The 21,692-nt window shown below is 39.3% G+C and overlaps 4 protein-coding genes across 10 annotated transcripts; 2 read left to right on the forward strand and 2 right to left on the reverse strand.

The window, feature by feature from the left end:
• Positions 1–2,143: 2,143 nt before the first annotated feature.
• Positions 2,144–11,520, reverse strand: LOC143149107 (uncharacterized). 4 transcript variants are annotated; one of them, XR_012992695.1, is made up of 8 exons: positions 11,138–11,520; positions 10,371–11,061; positions 10,145–10,283; positions 9,889–10,007; positions 7,175–7,269; positions 5,529–5,636; positions 4,380–5,180; positions 2,149–3,337 (listed from the first exon to the last, which is right to left on the reverse strand). XR_012992695.1 is itself a non-coding variant. In XM_076316189.1 (6 exons), exons 1-6 carry the CDS (start codon positions 11,146–11,148, stop codon positions 4,490–4,492), a joined length of 2,202 nt encoding a protein of 733 aa, XP_076172304.1. In that variant the 5' UTR covers positions 11,149–11,520; the 3' UTR covers positions 3,407–4,489. The 4 variants fall into 4 exon arrangements, 1 of the variants encoding a protein (XP_076172304.1); XR_012992694.1 differs by having other exon boundaries at positions 2,144–2,272; positions 4,380–5,636; XR_012992693.1 differs by having other exon boundaries at positions 4,380–5,636.
• A 1,952-nt stretch (positions 11,521–13,472) lies between these two features.
• Sec23 (transport protein Sec23) lies at positions 13,473–18,052 on the forward strand. Of its 3 annotated transcripts, none has more exons than XM_076315790.1 (12): positions 13,473–13,642; positions 13,731–14,045; positions 14,132–14,218; positions 14,292–14,538; positions 14,604–14,853; positions 14,911–15,561; positions 15,633–15,786; positions 15,873–16,024; positions 16,097–16,271; positions 16,345–16,566; positions 16,754–16,774; positions 17,230–18,052. In XM_076315790.1, the coding sequence occupies exons 2-12, from the start codon at positions 13,743–13,745 to the stop codon at positions 17,317–17,319; spliced, it is 2,352 nt and encodes a 783-aa protein (XP_076171905.1). In that variant the 5' UTR covers positions 13,473–13,642; positions 13,731–13,742; the 3' UTR covers positions 17,320–18,052. The 3 variants fall into 3 exon arrangements, with proteins under 3 accessions (XP_076171905.1, XP_076171907.1, XP_076171906.1); XM_076315792.1 differs by having other exon boundaries at positions 13,763–14,045; XM_076315791.1 differs by lacking the exon at positions 16,754–16,774.
• Positions 17,830–19,858, reverse strand: Elm (calcineurin like EF-hand protein 1 elm). Its single transcript, XM_076315794.1, has 4 exons — positions 18,938–19,858; positions 18,442–18,705; positions 18,261–18,354; positions 17,830–18,180 (listed from the first exon to the last, which is right to left on the reverse strand). Exons 1-4 carry the CDS (start codon positions 19,002–19,004, stop codon positions 18,036–18,038), a joined length of 570 nt encoding a protein of 189 aa, XP_076171909.1. The 5' UTR covers positions 19,005–19,858; the 3' UTR covers positions 17,830–18,035.
• On the forward strand, positions 19,499–20,861 carry LOC143148948 (protein transport protein Sec61 subunit gamma). 2 transcript variants are annotated; one of them, XM_076315796.1, is made up of 4 exons: positions 19,499–19,541; positions 19,816–19,970; positions 20,309–20,415; positions 20,486–20,592. In XM_076315796.1, exons 3-4 carry the CDS (start codon positions 20,322–20,324, stop codon positions 20,590–20,592), a joined length of 201 nt encoding a protein of 66 aa, XP_076171911.1. In that variant the 5' UTR covers positions 19,499–19,541; positions 19,816–19,970; positions 20,309–20,321. The 2 variants fall into 2 exon arrangements, with proteins under 2 accessions (XP_076171911.1, XP_076171910.1); XM_076315795.1 differs by lacking the exon at positions 19,499–19,541 and adding an exon at positions 20,666–20,861 and having other exon boundaries at positions 19,812–19,970; positions 20,486–20,588.
• Positions 20,862–21,692: the final 831 nt, after the last annotated feature.

Raw genomic sequence — 21,692 nt, forward strand, 5'->3', positions numbered from 1 at the left:
AACGATCGGAATCTAATAAAAAAAAAAGAAAAACTACGAAACCGAGGTCTCTGTTAAATTTAAAATTCGTGTGCTCAAATTTTGTCAAACAAATCGGTCTTGTTCGCAGCAAAAGGATTAATCGCGTCTGAAATGTACTTCGCACAAACAACGCCAGCGCGCGCGTGTTTCGTCTACCTTGTTCGTAAAAAAATATATCTTTCCGTTGTTAAGAACTAGGAATTTTTGAAGATAACGAAAAATCTATACAAAGAACGGTAACACGATTTCAAAATTGATGCACATTGTAAGTTGTAAAATCTAAAGAAAAATTGTACTCTGTTGAAATTCGGTTGTGGCAACTTTCTCTTAATACGTCAAAGAAAAGCATCGTGGAAATATCGAGAGAAATATAGGTATGTATAAAACTATTACGAACGATTGCTCTAAATTTTGTACGATACTAAGTATATGATACATTGTACAATTACATTGTAAATCGCCCGTGAGAATAGGCATTACGATTGCGCTACAACTTTTTCTCGCTACGTCGTGGAAAGTCGGATAACGAAATTTTGATCGACCAACGAAAAGGAACGAAAAGATGAATCGGTAAGAGGAACATCGATACATTCCAAGTATTTTTAGTGCCGCAAAGTTTGATTATTTTATCTGTGCTAAAGTCCTTAGTGTCTTTTCCGATCATTTTTTCAACAAATAATTGCTTCTTCCGCATCGAGTCGTTTCTCGAAATAAACAATCGTACATTTTCGTGTGTATTTTATTTATTTACCGTTACATTTATTTTATCCGAGTAAACTGAGGACGTTAGCAGGGTGAAACCGATGAGAGATCAATTTAATTATCGTAACAAGAGTCGAACATTTTACGATGAACTCGACAAATTTTTTATAGCGATACAAAACAAAAATATAATACGAGTATATTCGCAAATAATACTTGACATTATCAGATTCTTGCAACGAGACTCTCGATTCGTGGTCGTCGGATCGTACGAAAATGTATCGTTCTACATTTGCGACACGTTTTTGGACGAAGAATCGCACTCTTTGCGTTCGAACCACGATCGATGGAACATCCTCCATCGGTTGACGTCATCGACCATTAAAGATCAGTCGTAACAGTGCAATTACCGTAAGAGCGAATAATCTCAAAGCTTCTCGCTCGAAGCGACACTCGACGTAATCGCAACGAAAAACTTCATTCGACGAATCTGGCAATCTGAACAAGCACGTATTCCATCGATAACAAGAATCTCGTGGAATCGTATTTTCGAACAATTGGGACGAATGAACGATCACAGGTAAGATTGTAAATCGATACTCGGATCGCGTTGTTGGCGCTTAAATAATCGCCCGACTTATCGCACTTTTAGTATTTTAAAAAATATACCTTATGTATTTCACGGAAATTCTTCCGCTACGTTCCGAGAATATAGTATTCAACGTGCAAGATACATTTTAAAATAGTGAAATTATCGATGACCGCATCGTAGCAGGCTATGCGAGATTATTTAAGGGTCGAAGAGTTAACTGGCGCTTCTAGACGCGAAACTCGAACGCTACTCGTTCTTACGATCGGCTAGGCTGTCCGATCGAGTATCACGATTTTTCAAATCGATCTGATCGAATCGAGCGTGCTTTTAACACAACCAACGTCCAATGATCGATCCTGCGCGCAAACAAGTTTGTTGGACACGATCGACGAGAAAACTTTCCTAGGAGAGATATTTTCGCGTACGACAATGTAAAAGTTTCGTTTCTTTTTTTTTCTTCTCCTTTTCTTTTCTTTTTTAGAGACAAACGGCATCGGTCCGGTCGGTCCAATCGTCGAAACATCGTGCTCAACGATCGGTAGATTCGGACGGTTCGACAACAACGTTCTCGGTCGCGGTCGAAAACCTATTTTATCGTTCCGCGGACGCCTAACGAAGAGTTTCGACGCCGAGCGCAAAGATCGATAGCATCGAATCTAGAGAGTCGGAAAATACTAGACGCGTTTCCAGGGTTCGGATGCAAGACCAGCTGGGGAAAGCTAGAGATCGGTGACGGGTCCGGACAATTTGAGACCGTTCTCCAAGACCGTTAACCGATCGAGGACCTTCTCACTGAACGTGGTCCCCTTATCGTCGTCCACGTGGTGGTCGCCCTCTTGGTCTTCCTGCCGCTTCTCCGCGTCGTCCCGTTCGTCCTCCGAGGAGGAGGAAGCGCTCCGTGCACGCTTCGCCTCGATCAGGTGATTATTACGCAGAATGTCCAGCAGCTTCTCCAGTCTGACAAATCACGGTTCGTTTCACGTTACATGCGTTCGAGCGAACCTCCACCGCTAATCGGCCCAAAGGAATCTCTGTAATACGGTCTTTAGAAGCGGCAAAAGCAACAATGTCAGCCGAAAGCCATGCTGATAGCTAAAAGAACGAAAAGAGCACCAAGCAGTTTCGGTTTCCCTTACTCAATAGCGGACTTTGTGCGGAGGTCTGTAAGGTGGAGATGGTCGAGGGTGGGTTACGCGGAGTCCGTTCGAACGAGAAAAGCTCGATAGATCGCCGAGAACGCGGTACAAAACGCACGATTACCGAACCAATTTTCTTTTCGTCGCTTTGCTCCTTTCTTTCAACGTACGATCCGTACAGCCCTATCGTTCAATTCGTTGCCCGCGAGACAGAATTCTGCTGTATTTCACGTAGCAATTACGGAAGAAGGAAAATTCCAATATACCGGGACGCAACGTGCAAGTATACAACGCGGCGGCTACAAAACATTAAATTAATATAATATTTGATCATTTATTAAACTGTTGCGTACAAACTCTCGTCGATCGCTAAAAAGAGAGGGAGAAAGAGAGAGAGAGACAGAGAGAGAAAAAGAACGAGTCCGTTCCTCGCACAATATTGGGTCGGCAAATATGCTCGTCGCTATTTCCGACTGCTTTCGATAATTGAATCGAGTTCGTACACTAACGATCGATTAAAATAACAGTGATTTTTATAACATTGCACAATATTTCGATACAACGATAATCCGCGTTACAACGACGCATATTCTCGCCGTTTTCATCCTCGACGATCTACAAGAAAAATATTTTCTTGCGGAACGCGATCAAGAGTATTGCTTAAAAATAATATTTCTTTCTCGGCGGAATCCTCGAACTGGCGTTTTCGGGACGATCGTAAAATATTTTACAAAAAACTTTCCTCGCTGATCGGTCGTGTTCGCCGCTTCGATCTTACATCTACAAAAAGCGTAGTAGTGTTTTCTATAATTAAATTCAATTTGGATGCAATACGTTGTAAAATCCATCGGTCGATTTGTATTTTGCAATTTCGTTCCATCTTACCCTAAAAACAAATACGTGTATATATATATATATATATATATATATATATATATATAATTATATATAAAATAGATTCCTTCGTAGCGAAACACGATTGAAAAATATTTTTCAAATCGGACACGATCGGTGTCCGAAGAATATTAAAAACGTATGTTACAAAATGTGCTTGCGTTTACCTCGTTAATGGAATGCGAGCGAAAAACCGAATCGGTTGAAAAGTTTCCAACGTTAATTTTAAGTTAAACGAAAAAATCACGCGCAAAACGAGGCTAGAAACGAGCGGGACCTTAATACAAGAGGAAACGTGGGAACTAAACGCATGCTAGACAAACTGCAAAGCCATGCCAACCGATAAACAAGGACATAATTTACACTATTCGAATATACAAATACGAATCGTTTTGTAATCGAATCGAAATCAAGGGGCCGCTCAAGGCCGCCCAGCGAAGGGCACTCCCGAGCTTGGTCCTCTCGATGTCTCGAATGGAACCTTGAGCGGTCGATTGAATTCGATTCGACTATAAATAATGTATAATTACGACTACGGAGCGGAAACTTTGGAAGCTACGCGGGTGGAAAGATTATTCGCAAACTTTTCTTGTTCTCTGCCGCGTATGTACAGCCACCCGCCGGTTACTCCCATCGGCTTCTGCTCCGAGATAATCAAAATGTACACTGCAAGTAGAGGAAGAGTCCGATCGATTTGCGAACAATTCTCAAAGCGTCGAAGTGTTCTCCAAAAGGTGGCAACTCTTCCGGTACTTTTCGCGCAAAACTACGAAACTCGAGAGAAAGAAACAGTTTCCGTCGATGGTCCAAGGCTTGGTCGTCACCGACGCGGCACCGATCACCGAGTCGAAAGAAGATTTCGTCGAAAGTCGGTGTCTTCTTTCCTTCTGTTTCCCGTAGAGAAGGAAAGGGGCCGAAAATCGAATCGAAAAACGGTCGAAAAACACGGACGAGCCAAGCCAGGGACCGAGCGTGCCACGAGCCCAACAGGGTCGCACGAAGCGTACTCGATGGGTAAACAACGATAGACCTACGTGCTATTCGACATGTACATAGTAGTAGCCTCTAGCAAGCCCTTGAAGCCCCCCTTGCGATACGACGACGAGTGGTTTGCGTTTTGTTCGGGGCCCCGCGCGTACGTAGCCTAAATGTAGGCGGTGGTGTAGGTAGCGCGTGAAGGTGCTGTCAGGACTCTGGAGGTCAGGATTCCCGTCGAGCATAGATCTTTCGGCACGAAGGAGCCACCACCGACTACGGTCACTTCCGGTATATCGGTGATGTCTCGGCTAGTTTCATCGTCCTCGATAGGATCTTCGTCCTCGGTGACCGTTCTCCGGGCGTCTTTCGCCGCGGTACCGTTCGCGATCTCGGCAGCCGAGATCGGCTTGCCGGCGGCCTCGCTGAACGACCTCTTGGTCGCGTTACCCTTCTTCTTTCTCGACTTTTTCGATGGCCCTTTCTGTCCGCGGTGCGGCTCGTCCGGCTTCTTGGACGATTCGGCCCTGGTGGTTTTCGGCCTCTTCTCCGGGCCACCGGAGGAGGTGATCGTACCGGTGTCGGGTTCCGGCTCGGTCTCCGCGATCTTTGGGAGGATCGTCGGCTCTTCCTCGTTCGTTCGATAAATCTCGTCGACGATCTCCTCGATCCCTTTGGCGCCTCCGTGGTGTTCGAGCGTCCGGTCGTCGAACGGAGTCTCCGTGGAGGTCAAGCTGGAGGTGTCTTCGAGGGTCCCGTCGTCGCGATCGAAATCGTTGGTGGCGATTAGGGCCGACTGCGTACCGGAGACCGGGCCACGGTTACCGTCTAGGGTCCACGTGTCGACGACGGACGCAGGACTACGATCAACGGCTCGGTAAAGACTCGGCTTCTCGGGAACGAAACGGTGTGCCAGCTCCGCGGTTCGGGAACGTAGAAACGAGATCAAGTTCGGTGGGACCGTGGGGGCGGAGGTGGATGCTGATGCGAATGCGGATGCGGATGCGGATGCGGATGCGGATGCGGATGCGGATGCGGATGCGGATACGGAGGCGGAGGCGGAGGCAGAGGCGGAGGCGGATACAGAGGAAGAGGAAGAGGAGGGTGGGAGCAGGTTACAGGTGTCGGAGAGAGCGGTACGCACGGGGGTGCTGGTTACGTAGGGCGTTTCGAAAGATACAGGCGTGACTGATCTTGCGTTTACGCACTTTGCCACCTGATTCTCGGCCTCGGTCTTCGACGCCCGCGCCTCTTGGAGCTCTCGTCGCAGGGCCAGCGTCTCTTCCTCGAAGGCTGCGATCTCGCGACCTTCGTTGCTAAGTGCCAATACAAGTCCACCGTTTATACAATTGTCACCTCGCCAGAGACGGCGCGGTGTGTGTTCCGTGTGCGCGCGTGTGTAAGTGAAATATTAGTTGGGACGGTGTACCCGACATGCGGACGATCAAAGGGCCGAGTTCGAGAGCGCGGGGAAATATAATAGAAGCGAGATATCGAAGGTGAGGCGGCCGAGTCGTAACTCCGAGTTAGCTCCGGGTTAGCTCCGGGTTAGTTCCGGGCTGGGTCAGGGGTTAGCTAGTTCCGAAGCGCCTATCGCGACTGGATTAAAATTATATATCGGGGATAGATTTTCAAAGTGCAGGGACCTGAAAGCGAGTCGACTTTCGAGTTAGAGGCGAGTTACGGCTCCAAAGTACCTTCGCGGGTCAATCGAAACGCGGGGAAACGGCAAAACGGCCGATCGACCGAACAGCCGCGACGACAAAAAACTCGAGAACTTTTTGCGGAATCTTTGCTTCGACGGTGAACGACCAGTGTAGCCGACCAATACTGCGAACGAATCGATCGCGAAGATACAAGTGGATCGTAACTTTCAAGCGCCTCCGTGAACCGATTAAAATTCAAAAGTCGAGGAATAAACAGGGAAAAAGTAAAAACGAATCGACCTTGCAACACGATCGAGCTACCCAGTACCGAGTTTTTCTTAACGTTCGTTATTTTCTCATCTGCGCGATATACTTTGCGAATCGGCTAGTTTTCAATTTCGATGATTATTTCTTTCGTTCCTTTTTCTAAAGATAAAGTTTCTCATTCGAATTGTTTCCTCGACGAGACACTTGGTAACGATACCGATCGGTACCCGACAAATATTCTATTTCCCATAGTTTGCAAATGCCGGAACTTTGAAACGGAACGTGCAAAGTTACTTATCGTTGACGATAATATTCTACCGCGTACCTACGATATTCCCCCAAACGAAGCGAAACGTTCGAATATTTTATTCGTGTTGCGAAACACGACAATCCCTACGTAAAGCGGGAAGTCAAAGTAGGAAAAACAGAGGGAAAAAGTAGTAGTCCTAAAAAGTATAATATTACAACGCACTACTAATTAATAATATTAACATATTTGTACAACGTCGTTTCTTTCTTCGATTAAAACGATATCCAAAGTGTCGCGCACGATTCTACGATGGCAACCGACGGGTTCGAACTTTTCGTTTGGCAAAAGAATAAATACTCTTCGTGCAAAATTGTTCTCATCGAACATCGATGTACGTTCGCGCGTAACTGTGCGTAAAAGATTTTTGAAAAGAACACCATCGTGACGATATTCGACATCGATTTCTCGCGATACGGTAATTACGTGATCTGTACTGTGTTCGGTGCAAACTGTGTAGATATTGCGCAAAACCACGTGTAACGTGACAGCAAGAAACGTGTATTTCGTTTAAAAGAAAAGAAAAAAAAAAAATAAAAAAAAAAACAACAAGAAAAATCAACCCCCCCGAGTACCTAAATTCATCTCCCAACTTTCAACGACCAAACCAAACTACTTGTAAACGAGTACTCACTTTACGTTCAATTTCAGCGTAGCCACCTCCACCTCTAATTTTTCGATGCGCCTCTCGCTTTCTTCTTTCTCCTCCGTTAATTTCAGAATCTGATTCTGAAACAAACGAATCGTTGTACATCGTTTGGTACTCGTTTTAACGATAATCTCTGAAACCCTGCGTACGAGAGAAAGTAAATAATCGACTGTTACAGCTCGCCCAGCCGATGCTCCGATTATTTTTTTAACGGTACGCATTAACATAGGCACGGTTCGATCGAACGATCGGAGGTACGGCGAGAGATTTTTGCTCGACGAAAGCCACGGCTCTTGGTTTTCTCCCGTCGGAAGAAAACGAGGATAAAGATAACAGATAAGGGAGACAATAATACCCGACGGAGATAAGGTACTGCGACTCGTTTCGAAAGAAATCAAACAATTTACATAGCAACCAGCGATTTTTACCAGATAACGGTTTACAACTTTGCGCTCTTTGCTCGCGCGTCTCGGCAAAATTTCCAATTACTAATTCGCAAAGAATTTCGCTGGGAACGAATTACTCGAGCTGTCCATTCCCCGACTGATCCATCGACGGACCGTCTCATTTCCCACAACGATGGAACAAGTTAAATAACCGGAGATACGTCGCTTTAGGTAATACTTGCCGATCGACGATCGTTGAACGCCGTTTACGTAAATCGCAACGAATTAACGGTTGCGGAGTCTCGACTTGAATTCTAGTTAAAAGAAAGAAATCAGTTGCGGTAGGAAAGAGAGAAATATTCGCAATCGCGAGAGGCGCGAGTTTTGCGTCGCGAGGATCGTTTAGGCGCGTCGAAACGTATCGAGTAGCCTCCATCGGGCGTCACCGATGAAGAGGAAAATTTACATGCACGAAAGTGGAAGGTCCCGGAGGTTCAATTACGAGATTGGCAACGCGGCGAAGGCAGCATGGCGCGGTCGGCCATCGCTTCGGCTGATGAGGCTAATGGATGGTTGAAACCCGAGAAGACCGGAGAAAGAGGGAAAGGAAAGAGGCCAAGGGAGAGGCCGTGACAGCCGCTAAGTGCCTCATCCTTCACCCTTCTTCGCCCCTCTGCTCCCCCTATTCGTGAGGGAACACTTTTGCCCCCGTAGGTGCACCCTTATGTGAAACCTAATCATTTTTACCGCGTCACGGATATTTCGTATTACGTCTACATTGGGTTCTCCGGTATCAACCGGTTTTATCAACCGTAGATCGACACAGCAACAGTTTGACTCCCAATTATGGAACGAAGTCAATTTTTGAGCTCGATTGGCACACCGACCGTTCAAATTGCCCTTCCTGGTTCACCGTTCGACATCTCTTTCTCCTTTCTTCGCCTTTCGTCTACAAGGAATGCCCCTTCCTTTCGGACCGACGAGGAATTAATTAACCGCCGATGGCAATTAACGCCAAAGTCAATAATTGTATTTCACCTGCTTGGCTATTACGTATTAGTTGTCGTTTTCTTCTTTTTCGTCAAAGCTTAGGCATTACTTTTCAAGTAATAAGAAATTGATCGATCGAGTTCCATGAGAAATTACAAGATACAAAGTCGATTGGGAAATTTATGAAATTAGTCCGCTTGGATAGCAAATAGGTATTTGGCATTACTTTTTCCTGGAAACGGGGAACTGTATTCGATCCTGTCCAATGAGAAAATTTACCGACGAGTTTCACGGGCAATTGCAACGACATGCAACTCCCAGCGAAAGATTCTTCTACTCGAGAATATTCCCTGAAATATTTCATAATCGTTCGCAAGATACGGATACGTACGAATTAATCGTTTCTACTCGAGCAATTAACGAAGTAGGTCATTAGATAGCAGGAACATTCGTTACAATTTTTACACCGAAGCATTCTTATAATACAGAAAAGTAAATACTACGTAGAGAATATTGACCAATGTAAAAGTAACCGATCGTTCGAGTGCAACTTTCGATGAGAACATACGTTGACAATTTTACGGAAAATCGACGTTCAACGGGATTCAGAAACGTGTGCAACGAACTCGATGGATGAAAATTCGCGTGCGGATGATAATCGAGAAAGAGAAATTGTAAAAAAAAAGAGAAGGCGAGGGGGGGGGGGGGGGGGGAAACAGAAGATCACCTGGCCGTCCTAATCAAACAGAACGTACGAATGCTACGCAAACAATATGTCCATGACCGCGTCGTGGAAATGCCGAAAGCATCGGTCGAGGCGGCACATTACTATACCCTAACTGCAAAGTCGAGAGAGAAGGATTCCTAGCTTTCTAGACGCTTTGTTTTCCGTTCCCACGTTCTCTATCTTCCAAGTCGAACTTCTATTCTTTTTCGGAACATCCTGTTCCTTTTAACGAAACGAGCACCTATTGATACTCGATGAGCAACTCGTAATTGAAAACATTTGTACAAATGTAAAACCATGCGATAGATCCCGTAACAATGTGTTCGTTTAGAAAACATTAATATGCAACTTTTAGTCGTGCAAAGCCGGAATAATCGTATAGCATATATCACTGTGAGTCGGTGTTTCGAACGAACGATACGAATCGTTCGCTCAAGACTGGGTTTCGGTGACGACCCAAGTGCTTCGAATTCATTGCTTATGGAGTAAATTCTTACGTTGCGATGTAAATCGATCCAATTTAATTTGTACTTTGGAAAAATATAACCTATCGATTCTTGTACACGTGGAAACATTTGTAGAAAATTAATACGTACGTTCAAGTTCACCACTTCCAACGATCTCTGGTTTAATTTTTCTTCTACCATAGATTTTACGTTTGCAACCAATCCTTCTTCGCACTCCTTGTTAGCTTGCCTAATTTCTCGAATAAGATCTGAAATATTTATAATCGTTTAGGACAATGAACATTAAAATACAACCCTTCGATGGAATATTCGTACGATTGAATTAAAATTAGTATCAAAAATATTACAACAGCGGAACGGTACGACTAGTTTTGCAAATAATTACCCGATAACATTCCTGGTTGATAATCCGACGTGGTACTGTATTTACATTGCGCTAATTTCGCCTTCATACTACCTAATTCAGACTTTGTTTCGTTTAATTCTTTGAACAGCTGACTATTGCTCTTTTTCAGTTCCGTCATCTAAAAACAATGGAATACAATTCGCAGGATGCTTTCGCAATCTATTAAACGCAACGCACGACTTACGCTTGTGCAAAAAATACACACCTGCTCGATAAGGGACAGAACGAGTTTATTGCTACGACCAATTGTCGTAATGGAACTTCCACTGTCGACACTGTCCGAGTCTTCGCTCTGAGTATGAACCGGAGCTTCCGCGGATGCAAGGCCAGGATCGGAATACCTACGATGCTCCGAATTAAGTTCGTCGCCGTTAATTCCGTTATCCTTGTTGGCGGTAGATGGCAGACTAGCGTAGTCTCCGTTTTGATAATTAACGGGTATTGGAGATTCTATTCCGTTCTCTTGTAGACTCGCGTAACCGTTCGCCATAGAATTCATACCCAAATTCATCGGATGATTTTGGCTGCAATGTCGCCTCGGTCTACCGTGAACGGTCCTGATGCCAGAGAACGGCACCGGTTGATATACCCTATACATGGTCGGCAGAGAGATAGGTTCCATGGTATAGGTCATTGGCATCTGACCATAGCCGCACATGCTGGGGTCCGATGTCGTTGCAAACAGTCTTTGTCCATTGCCCGGAAAGTTCTGTTGCACGTTCGATTGCCACAATACATGCTGATATTCCATACCGGGCACCACATCGTTATTTTGATTGTTCTGCGTATTGTTTGTCCACGGACCAAGCACACTGCTCCTTTTGCTAGATCGTTTCTTAGTCTTTTTGGAATGACTAGAAACATCGTCGCGACACCCCGATCTCGATGCGTCCAACCTAGCAAAGATTCGTTTCCATTGAATGAAACAGCGATCGCAAGTCGAACGATTCGTGCAGAACATTCGTGTCTTACCTTTTATCCATTTTTACAGACGGTCTACACCGTGTCAGAGGTTAGTCGCGTATCAATTCTCGCAACGTGCGTGACATAGAGACTACAGATTTCGTGCCGCTAGGCGGACACTGGACACTGGTATCGTGATTCGCGCAAACTTACACTAATAACTTATACTACAGCACGAGTTTTACTAATAGTAAATACGGACGATAAACACTCAACCCGCTAGTCTATTCAGGATCAGTCGTTATCAATTCGCGGCTGATTGGTTGAATAAATCCCTACCATTTCCTGAACACGAAGCGCGATTATTTGTTCGATGACACCCCGATCCTTGTCTTCTGGCCTTTGAAAACGCGGTAGGCCAAATCTTTCGCACGTATCCATTAATTCTTGACGTTTAAGGGGAATACAGTTTATACGACAAACGCGCACCCCCTTTTTCTTCTTTACAAATTTCTAATTATCGTATTAATGAAACGGTGTTACGGTGTTGTATAAAATTTATACTGACTTATCAATCCAATCAACGGATTGTTATTTACGAAATATATGTCATTGCATTTTAATACGTTTGCTATATGTCGTGTAGATAAAAATATTGGTTACGGGTACCGAAATTGATTCTTAAAATGTTTCGATACGTCCATATTTCATAAAAATTTCATCAACGGATTTATAACCCGTTATAAAAGTTAAACTAGCGTAGAGTTGCTGACAGTTCTTATGATGTAGCACTCACTCGGTTTAGATTACACGTACCGTAATTCAGTTTCAAACGCATCTATAGATATGTATATATCGAATAAAAAGTAATATAAGCTTCGGTTCGCAACCAATTTTTAACATTAAATGTTGCTTCGCGATATTCGATGTATTGTCATTTCCAAGCCATTCGTGTGAGTAATTTCATGTAATAAATAATACATTACATCGATAATTTATTAGGAAGTTTAAATATCACAGAACTATTGGAAGAGTATTATCTTTACTTCGATGATACTCGTGTCCAAGTTAGATGATTGGAATTTATTGTGAAAATGCAATGATAGACATCTAATAAACAATAGTTTACTTCTCTCGTACAAAGATTATTTATACAAAGAAAGCGCGAAGTTAAATGGTAAAGCCATTTAGCAGTAAACTCAACTGACCAACTGAACCGAACTACTCTTAATTTTATAGTACAGGCAGAGCCCTCACCGTAAAAATTGCCAAGTTTATGATGGAATAGTTGTGGCTTCTGTCACTAGATGACACAACTAAATTCAGTAACGTTGCAACTTTCCATGTCGATCTACTAGATTGTCGAAAAATTATGAACGTTGCTCATTCTTGTTAGTTATCGATCAGCAGTTAATATATATATATATATATATATATATATATATATATATGTATCTAATAAACAAGACTTATTGCTATAATATTTTCTGAGATTCGCTTCACAGAACCACAGTGATGTACAGAAACAATTTTCTGTCTTTACCGACTTCGGTGGTTCGGTTGAATATAGTTCCTAGAAGCACCGTTTATAATCGAAGAAGTCGCTCCGGAAGCACTGATGTTTTATAATGTCGGTATTTTTAGTGCGTAACACCAACTCTCTTATGATGAAATGTCGATTATAAATCATTTGTGATTCCACCAACCTATTGGTGTCAAAAAATATCGTAACAATAAGTTGAATTCATTTTCACAACCTAACGCGACAACGAAGAGAATTTGAAACATTGTAGGCTGCCGAATTAAGAATAGATTCAAAATTATAGCTACACAAATAACTTTTTAAAATTTGCCATTTCCCACGTATTATCCGTAATATTTTATATTCTACGAAGGGCCAATAAAATTTCAGTCACGTGACAAACTCTGTTTAGGGATGCGTTTGTCATACCGTATTTCCTCCAAACGGCAAAAATGATCGAACCTCTGTGTTGAAGAATATTATAATTGTCATTGAGCTTGAAATAACTAAATTTGTGGTATATGTTTCCAGCACGAAGTAAATTTTGAACTTGTTAATTCATAAATACGTTTTCCATAATAATTCGTCTTTAAGAAATAATTTAAAACATTCCATATGTAATTGATCTTTCGTAACTAAAGAGGTATTAGTCGAGCCGGTTTGTCCATAATTAGAAAAGTTGACTAATATGCTTCATTCGATAATTTTAATACTGAAATAGAAATAATAGAAATAATAGAACAATAAAAAGTTCTGAAACGCGTTGTTTCTTGTTCCTTCGCAAAATTTCTATCCCTACTTGCAGATTTCTATTCGAAAACTGTTTCTGACATTAAAAAACACTCCACGCATGCGCTGCGCTATTTCTTCCAATCCTGCAAGTGACGTGGCTTCAATGATGGCACGAGTTGTGCTGTTAACGTGAGACTGTACTGTTTGTCTTTATTTGTGAAACAATGTTGCAATTATGAGAACTTGATAGTGGAGATTATTTCGAATTGTTTCGATAACAAAATCCTCTGTTTATGATAATTGTGCGTTAATTCGCTCAGGTACTTTAACCTAGAACGACTACTAACACCTTATCACTTGTCACATACTTAAAAATTGAGTGTATAACATGACTTAAATATCATTCAGATCTATTGTCAGATGGTTTGTGATGGTTGCAGCAACATGACCACTTACGAAGATTTCATTCAGCAAAATGAAGACCGTGATGGTGTACGTTTCACTTGGAACGTCTGGCCCTCGTCTCGCGTAGATGCTACAAGACTCGTTGTGCCATTAGGAACGCTTTATCAGCCCATTAAAGAAAGACCAGATCTCCCATCGATACAGTATGATCCAGTTTTATGTACAAGATCCATTTGCAGAGCAATTTTGAATCCATTATGTCAAGTGGATTATCGTGCTAAACTGTGGGTTTGCAATCTGTGCTTTCAAAGGAATCCTGTACGAATAAAATTATTTTGATCGAAGAATTAAACACGATTACCTGTGTGCGATAAACATTTATATTTGTCATTTAACATTTTTAGTTTCCTCCACAATATGCTGGCATTTCAGAGCAGCACCAGCCAGCTGAACTCATTCCAATGTTTTCAACGATCGAGTATACCATAATGGTAAACAATGTTTATGGTCTAAAGTTAATTTCCTTATGGATGCATTCTACAAATGTTTATTATTTTTGTTCAGAGAGCACAATGTTTGCCACCCATATTCTTATTGGTTGTGGATACGTGCATGGACGACGAAGAACTGGGTTCTCTTAAAGATTCGCTACAAATGTCACTTTCTTTACTTCCACCAAATGCTTTCATTGGTCTTATTACATTTGGAAGAATGGTACAAGTTCACGAGTTGGGTTGCGAAGGATGTAGCAAAAGTTATGTTTTCCGTGGTACCAAGGACTTGCAACCGAAACAAGTCCAAGATATGCTTGGTACGTTCATTATTTACTTAAAAGAATAAAAAGACAAAGAGTGTGAACGTTCTTTTCTATTGTAGGCATAGGTCGACCAGTACCTGGACAAAACCTGAACCAACAAAGAGGGCCCGGTGGACAACCACTGCCACCAGCAAATCGTTTTTTACAGCCTGTACATAAATGTGATATGAGTTTAACAGATCTTTTGGGAGAACTACAGCGTGATCCTTGGCCAGTAGGCCCTGGAAAGCGTCCTTTGCGATCTACCGGTGTTGCATTGGCTGTTGCTACTGGTCTTTTAGAAGCCAGTTATGCTAATACAGGAGCTAGGTATACATCATGTTTGTCTATTTTTGGAAACGAATAAATGTCTGATATTGTTTACAGAATAATGCTATTTATCGGTGGACCTTGTTCTCAAGGACCTGGTCAGGTTGTGACAGATGATTTGAGGCAACCTATTAGATCGCACCATGATATTCATAAAGATAATGCCAAGCATGTGAAGAAGGCGACTAAACACTATGATGCTCTTGCATCGCGAGCAGCAACCAATGGACACATAATAGATATTTACTCTTGTGCTCTCGATCAAACTGGTTTACTAGAAATGAGGCAGTGCTGCAATTCGACTGGTGGCCACATGGTTATGGGTGATTCATTTAATTCCTCTTTGTTTAAGCAAACGTTCCAACGCGTGTTTGCTAGAGATAGTAAAGGTGACTTGAAAATGGCATTTAATGCGACGTTAGAAGTTAAAACGTCCCGAGAGATTAAAGTGTCTGGAGCGATCGGCCCTTGTGTCTCCCTTGGCGTAAAAGGTGCGAGTGTCGGAGAACAAGAAGTAGGATTAGGTGGCACATGTCAATGGAAATTTTGTTCCCTTACACCGTCCACAACCACAGCATTGTTCTTCGAAGTTGTGAATCAACACACTGCACCAATTCCACAAGGTAGAAGGGGTTGCATTCAATTTATTACGCAGTATCAACATAGTAGCGGTCAACGAAGGATCAGAGTTACTACAATTGCCAGAAAGTAAGTAAGATGATGTGTAAAACAGGCAGATATTATTACCGAATTCGATATAATAACGTTTCTGATTGCAGTTGGACAGATGCGTCAATGTCTTTACATCATATAAGTGCTGGATTTGATCAAGAGGCAGCTGCTGTTCTCATGTCGCGTCTAGTAGTATTTAGAGCAGAAAGCGATGATGGACCAGATATCTTGAGATGGGTTGATCGTATGCTTATCAGATTAGTCGGTATTCTTTGTAAAATATGATGTGATTAACACATTGTGTGTTGTAGAAAAAATTCTTATAACTTCAAGCATTTTCCTTACAGTGCCAGAAGTTTGGAGAATGCGCGAAAGACGATCCAAATAGTTTCAGACTCGCAGGAAATTTTTCTTTGTATCCCCAATTTATGTATCACTTACGTAGATCGCAATTCTTACAAGTATTCAACAATTCCCCTGACGAAACCAGTTTTTACAGGTAAGCTATTACACTCGTATGTTTTAATGAATTCAAAAACTCATTAATCGAGTATTAAATGTAATATTACAGACACATGCTCATGCGAGAAAATTTAACAAACTCTTTAATAATGGTACAACCAATCTTGTACAGTTATGGATTCAGTGGCCCTCCAGAGCCAGTTTTATTAGATACATCATCTATTCAACCTGACAGAATTTTGTTGATGGACACCTTCTTCCAAATACTTATATTCCATGGAGAGGTAATCTTCCTGTTATTGCTTCTAATAAAATTTAATAAAGAATTTGATTATAACATTAGCCAATTTCTTATAGACAATTGCACAGTGGCGTCAATTAAAGTACCAAGATTTACCAGAATATGAAAATTTTCGACAATTATTAGCTGCACCTGTTGACGATGCTGCCGAAATTTTAGCTGGACGGTTTCCTGCACCAAGATATATCGATACCGAACAAGGTGGTTCGCAAGCGAGGTTTTTACTAAGCAAAGTGAATCCAAGTCAAACTCATAATAACATGTACGCCTATGGAGCGGTAAGTGAAATATTCCTTGAATTATTTTTCTTTAATAAAATACATCTTGCATATGACACTAAACATAATTATGATTCGTGTATCAGACTATTTGATTTAATATTGATTTTCGATTATATAAGCGTCGAGTTCGTATCAATCATATGTTACTAATATTTTTTTTATGTCACCGTGATCCTGGTACCAGGGGATGCCGATACCCAGTGGGGTGTGTTTTCTATTCATTTGATTATTGCATTCTTTTTTACATTCGCTTTGATCGCTTTGGTAATGGAACTGCGCTGGGTAATAATCTAAGCAGTTGATATTGTAACATTACAATAAAATATTTATTTACCATATCTTATAACAACTAAGGTTGCTCCGGAATTTCACAACAATATAAATACTACGATATCTTAATATATCTCGTGTTAGGATATACCAAACAAGTTTGCGTAAAATGTAGCGCACATTTTAATATTTTTATACAATATTATTGTCACAATTCACTGGTGATTGGCGTCAAGGCATTTTTCTCTGAAAACAATCTTTTATGAACTATGGTTAATTTTTAATTGCTTTGCTGTCACTGGTTTGGGAATTAAATTTTTAAGCTTCTTTTCCTTGTTACTTCAACGATTAACGATCATAACTTCTAATCAATATTTTTTTTTAATTTAGGAGAGCGGAGCGCCTGTTTTGACTGACGATGTCAGTTTACAGGTATTCATGGAACATTTGAAAAAACTGGCTGTATCGTCAACAGTTTAAATTGCAGTAGTAATTGAAAAATGTTGCATCATTTTGTGTAAGCAAGATATAGAAATGCTACGGGCTTTATGATGCGGTATTCGGTTGGAATTCATTAATAAGGATAAAATAGACACAGTAAGGATTTATATATACAGAAATTATGCAGTTATAATGAAAATACATAATTAAATATAATTCCACGACAACTATTTTTTCCAAAGTCGGGATACGACTTGTGTACAAATAAAGTACATAGTATTAATGTAATGCATATTTTAAATGTCCTGTGTTGTTCAATTTTTAACGTGTCATTGATAGAGTAACATATTTTTCAACAGTACTTTTTGTCATAAATAGATACATGGTTATTTATTTTGGAAGATTACAGTGTAATAGGACATGTAACAAATCGTGTATTAAACATTGTAAACGGCAGGTTGTCAAAACTTGTAATAATTACAGAGTTTTTATACCGTAAAGTATAATAATGGTACGTAAGTGTATGTTTTTTTATTAATAACTATCATATCTGTTTTCATAGAAATTTTTAATCTTTCACTGTATTGGTAAACACTATGCATTGTTCAATTTTCTTTCTATGTAAAATAAATAAGGTTGTATATGATAAATACAGTTTTCACATTTGCTATTATTAATTGCAATTAAATTATAAATTTGAATACATCTTTCCAACGCAACAGCAAGTTATGCATTATAAGGAACAACAAAATAAATTAACTAAGAAATCGTATAGACATCTTTTGTTCCACATCTGTCCTTTCTAATGCTTTACAGAACTCTTCAAACGATATCATTCCATCACCATTTTCGTCAGCTTCCATTATAGTTCGTTCTGCGATACTAGTTAACTGTTCTTCGCTAGAATAAGTAACTCCCAATTATTAAAATTCATATCTATTATTTTACGGTAAAGGATTAAAATGAAAACCATTTTTTACCTAATATTTGCTCCAACCATCATATGCAAAATAGCTAGAAGTTCATCTTTTGAAATTAAATCATCGTTATCCAAATCATACATTTTGAAAGCAACTGAAAATAACAATGCAAGTAATACTTACAACGTTATAGTAAGAACTTTTCATTTATATTCTGCTGCCAAAATACTATTGTACTTACATTTCAGTTTCTGTTGCCTCGAGTTTAACCGATTAGGACTATTTTTCTTAATAGGCCTAAAGTGAGCAAGGACTTGCATAAATTGCAAAAAATTTACTCTATCATTACCACTTTCCTCGAAGAAAGCATTTACGATTCTTTCACCAAGAGGATTTATTGCCAATTCTGGAATTCTAAGAAAATCTTCCCTACTTAGTGTGCCACAGTCTCCACGGTCTAAGCTTGTAAAACGACTGTACAAGCGTTCAATTTGATTTGGTGTAACTATAATCAAATTAAATAACAACTTATTCGAATTATCATCTTAATTATTACATTGTGCATGATTCTGTATTAATAATAAATTAAATACTTTAAACTTATTAACAGTATAATAAATATTTGTGTTTACTCTAAACGTACGATTAGTATTACATTTCTAAAGCAGTCGAAACGAATAATAATGGAAGCGTGTAACATTTTTTTTAAGGTAATATATCTCACTAATAAAACTTACATCCTGTGGCCTCTTGGATTTGCGCTATCTCTTCTTCACGTAAAAGAAGACTGGATCTGTTACCCATATCTCTTTCGTGTGACAATCAAAATGTTCCACAAAATTTTAATTATACGTTCGATATTTTTAACCTAACATACGATTCCTAATTCATATTTACTTCCTTGGGTCAAAGTATACTATCCAAGTAGGACAGGGTGACAGATGAAAAATTAATCACAAGTGTCAAGGTAACAGATAATAATAGAGAAATCTTAAGACTGATACATAGCATATTGTGAAAGATCTTCAGCAAATCGTAAATGTTCTCAATCCGAGCAATTAAAAAATTTACTTAAGGAACGCCATTAAAATTACACCATGTTAAAGAACTTTGTAAGCGGAAAATATTTTGGAATTGCTCATGTTTAATAATAAGTTCATTATTCGTTATACGCTTGAATTACATTCAGTTTAAAGCGATAAAAATGTTTTAAAGATTTCTGTTCAGATAAAACAAATTTTGCTTTCTAGGAACTTGTAGTAACTGTAAAGATACTAGCACTGCATTGTAGTACAAATCACACTTAAGATACTGTGCAATAAAATATTCATGACAAAAAAGGTATTAAATAACTTCTTTCATAGAACATTCTTTATGTTGTTTAACAATAGTGAAAAATTTTAATACCATTTTTTCAGCTTTTTTGTTGACGTAAATTATTTTAATGAAAATGTAACTAATTGATTATTTGATTGTTGCTCTATATCAAACATTGTATCAATTTCTTATTTGAATTCGTTCACATGCGTAAATAAATTATTTATACGTAATCTTGTGCTTTCAATTTGACGAAGTAGTATTTTACAAAGAATCAACTTTTTCATACGAATTGAAGTGACACGCGTTCGCACCGTGCGCGACACCTTGCTTCCAACGTCAGTGATCAGGAAGTGACGTTTTACAACAGTGTCCACGTAGCGCCTCAAATCTTGACGAACACAGCTTTCGTACGTCAAACACTTTGCGAAGAGTTCTCCAATCAAACACAACGTGAGTATTATGTTATCGTCGGTCAATCTTCCTTTACATTAAATTAAATTACAAATCATTAGCAGTGAAATATTTAACATTTTTTATAACCTGTAAATAATTTTTTGTTATTAATGAATTTGCAATTAGGTATTTATGTATCGTCAAATACGAGTGAAATAACGTGCAATATAATGTGCATTTTCTATAAATATAACGGCATATGTGGTACACGTATTTTGTACATAAATCACAAAGATTTCTACATTGATTCTACTCATATGTTCTAATTATAAGAGTCTGGCAAATAGTTATATTTAAACTGTGAATTTCATAATATGAATTTACTTTATTTGCAGTTTTACAAGCACAATGGATCAAATAAAGAAGCTCACAGAGCCTGGACGCCAGTTCACAAAAGACAGTATTCGTCTTGTTAAGCGGTGCACAAAACCTGACAGAAAAGGTAAAATTTCTGAGAAATTTATTAGTTATTAAATTGTAAAGACTTTGACCTATCATATGATCTTTTTCAGAGTTCCAGAAAATTGCTATTGCCACAGCCATTGGTTTTTGCATAATGGGCTTCATAGGATTCTTTGTTAAACTAATCCATATTCCAATTAACAACATTATTGTGTAAGTAGATTTCATTTTTACGGGTTAATTTTTTCAATCGAACAATTGCTTTCATACATCTATTTTGTACGTTTCAGGGGCTCGTAAACTCATGTTAAATAGGTACAATTAATGTCTAATAAGGTATTTCTCGTCTGTTTCCCCTTCTATGTACTTTTATTTATGAAATAAAAAGATGTATTCTGTTCCGAATTGATCGCGATTGAAGTATGTGAAAGTGTGTGTATAATATCATAAGAATGAATTTTATAATAAAATAAGCATACAAAATAACCTTTGTTATTTATTTCAAATGTTTCAAAGTTGTCCTTTAAAACTCTAAGAATAAGTCTAGAGAATGAGAATAATAAGTAGATATTAGTATCGAAGGCACTTTTATTTTAAGAATAAAATTTTTCCTTGAGTTACAACGATAAAATTTTGTCAGCCATTTTTCTAGTTTAAATTCAATGCATTTCTCCCTAAGGAAAAATAGCTGTCGCATGGTAGTCCATGGCCAGGTACTCGGTAATAAAAGACAATAGTACGATTTTGTTATGAAGAATAAAATCTTATGTACTGTTCGCTATTTGTTATTAAAGTTATTCTGCACTTATCCCCTAGAAAGACTTTTTAATCGACTTTATTAAAACAATGAACCTATAAGTCAGATACTATGAGGGACAGTATCCAGGACTTTAATAATGGCAGTATGTATTGGATAGCAAACCTAATCATCAAAGTATATTCTAGATTTTTAAAGAACTCTAAATTTCGTCCATGATTCCTAACAATTGTACATTGCAAACATGATCGGAATATTTTTACTTAAAAAATGCAATACTTTCAAACAGTCTGCGCAATACATGTGAGAAACAATTGGACAATATATGTTTGCAATAAGTTTGTTACAGATCCAATACTTAAATCCTTTCAATACATCAATAATATTAATAAGAATTTTACTATTTTCTAAATCTTCAGAGCTTCAGCAATAGAAAAAGATTTGCATATAAATATAAACTCTGTTTTAATATGTCTGATACTATTACTTTCTGAACTCTGCATTAGTAAATAGACATTGATAATACATGCTTAACATATTATGTATTAAACTATTAAATA

Source organism: Ptiloglossa arizonensis, chromosome 7 (assembly GCF_051014685.1).
Source record: "Ptiloglossa arizonensis isolate GNS036 chromosome 7, iyPtiAriz1_principal, whole genome shotgun sequence".
NCBI lineage: Eukaryota > Metazoa > Arthropoda > Insecta > Hymenoptera > Colletidae > Ptiloglossa > Ptiloglossa arizonensis.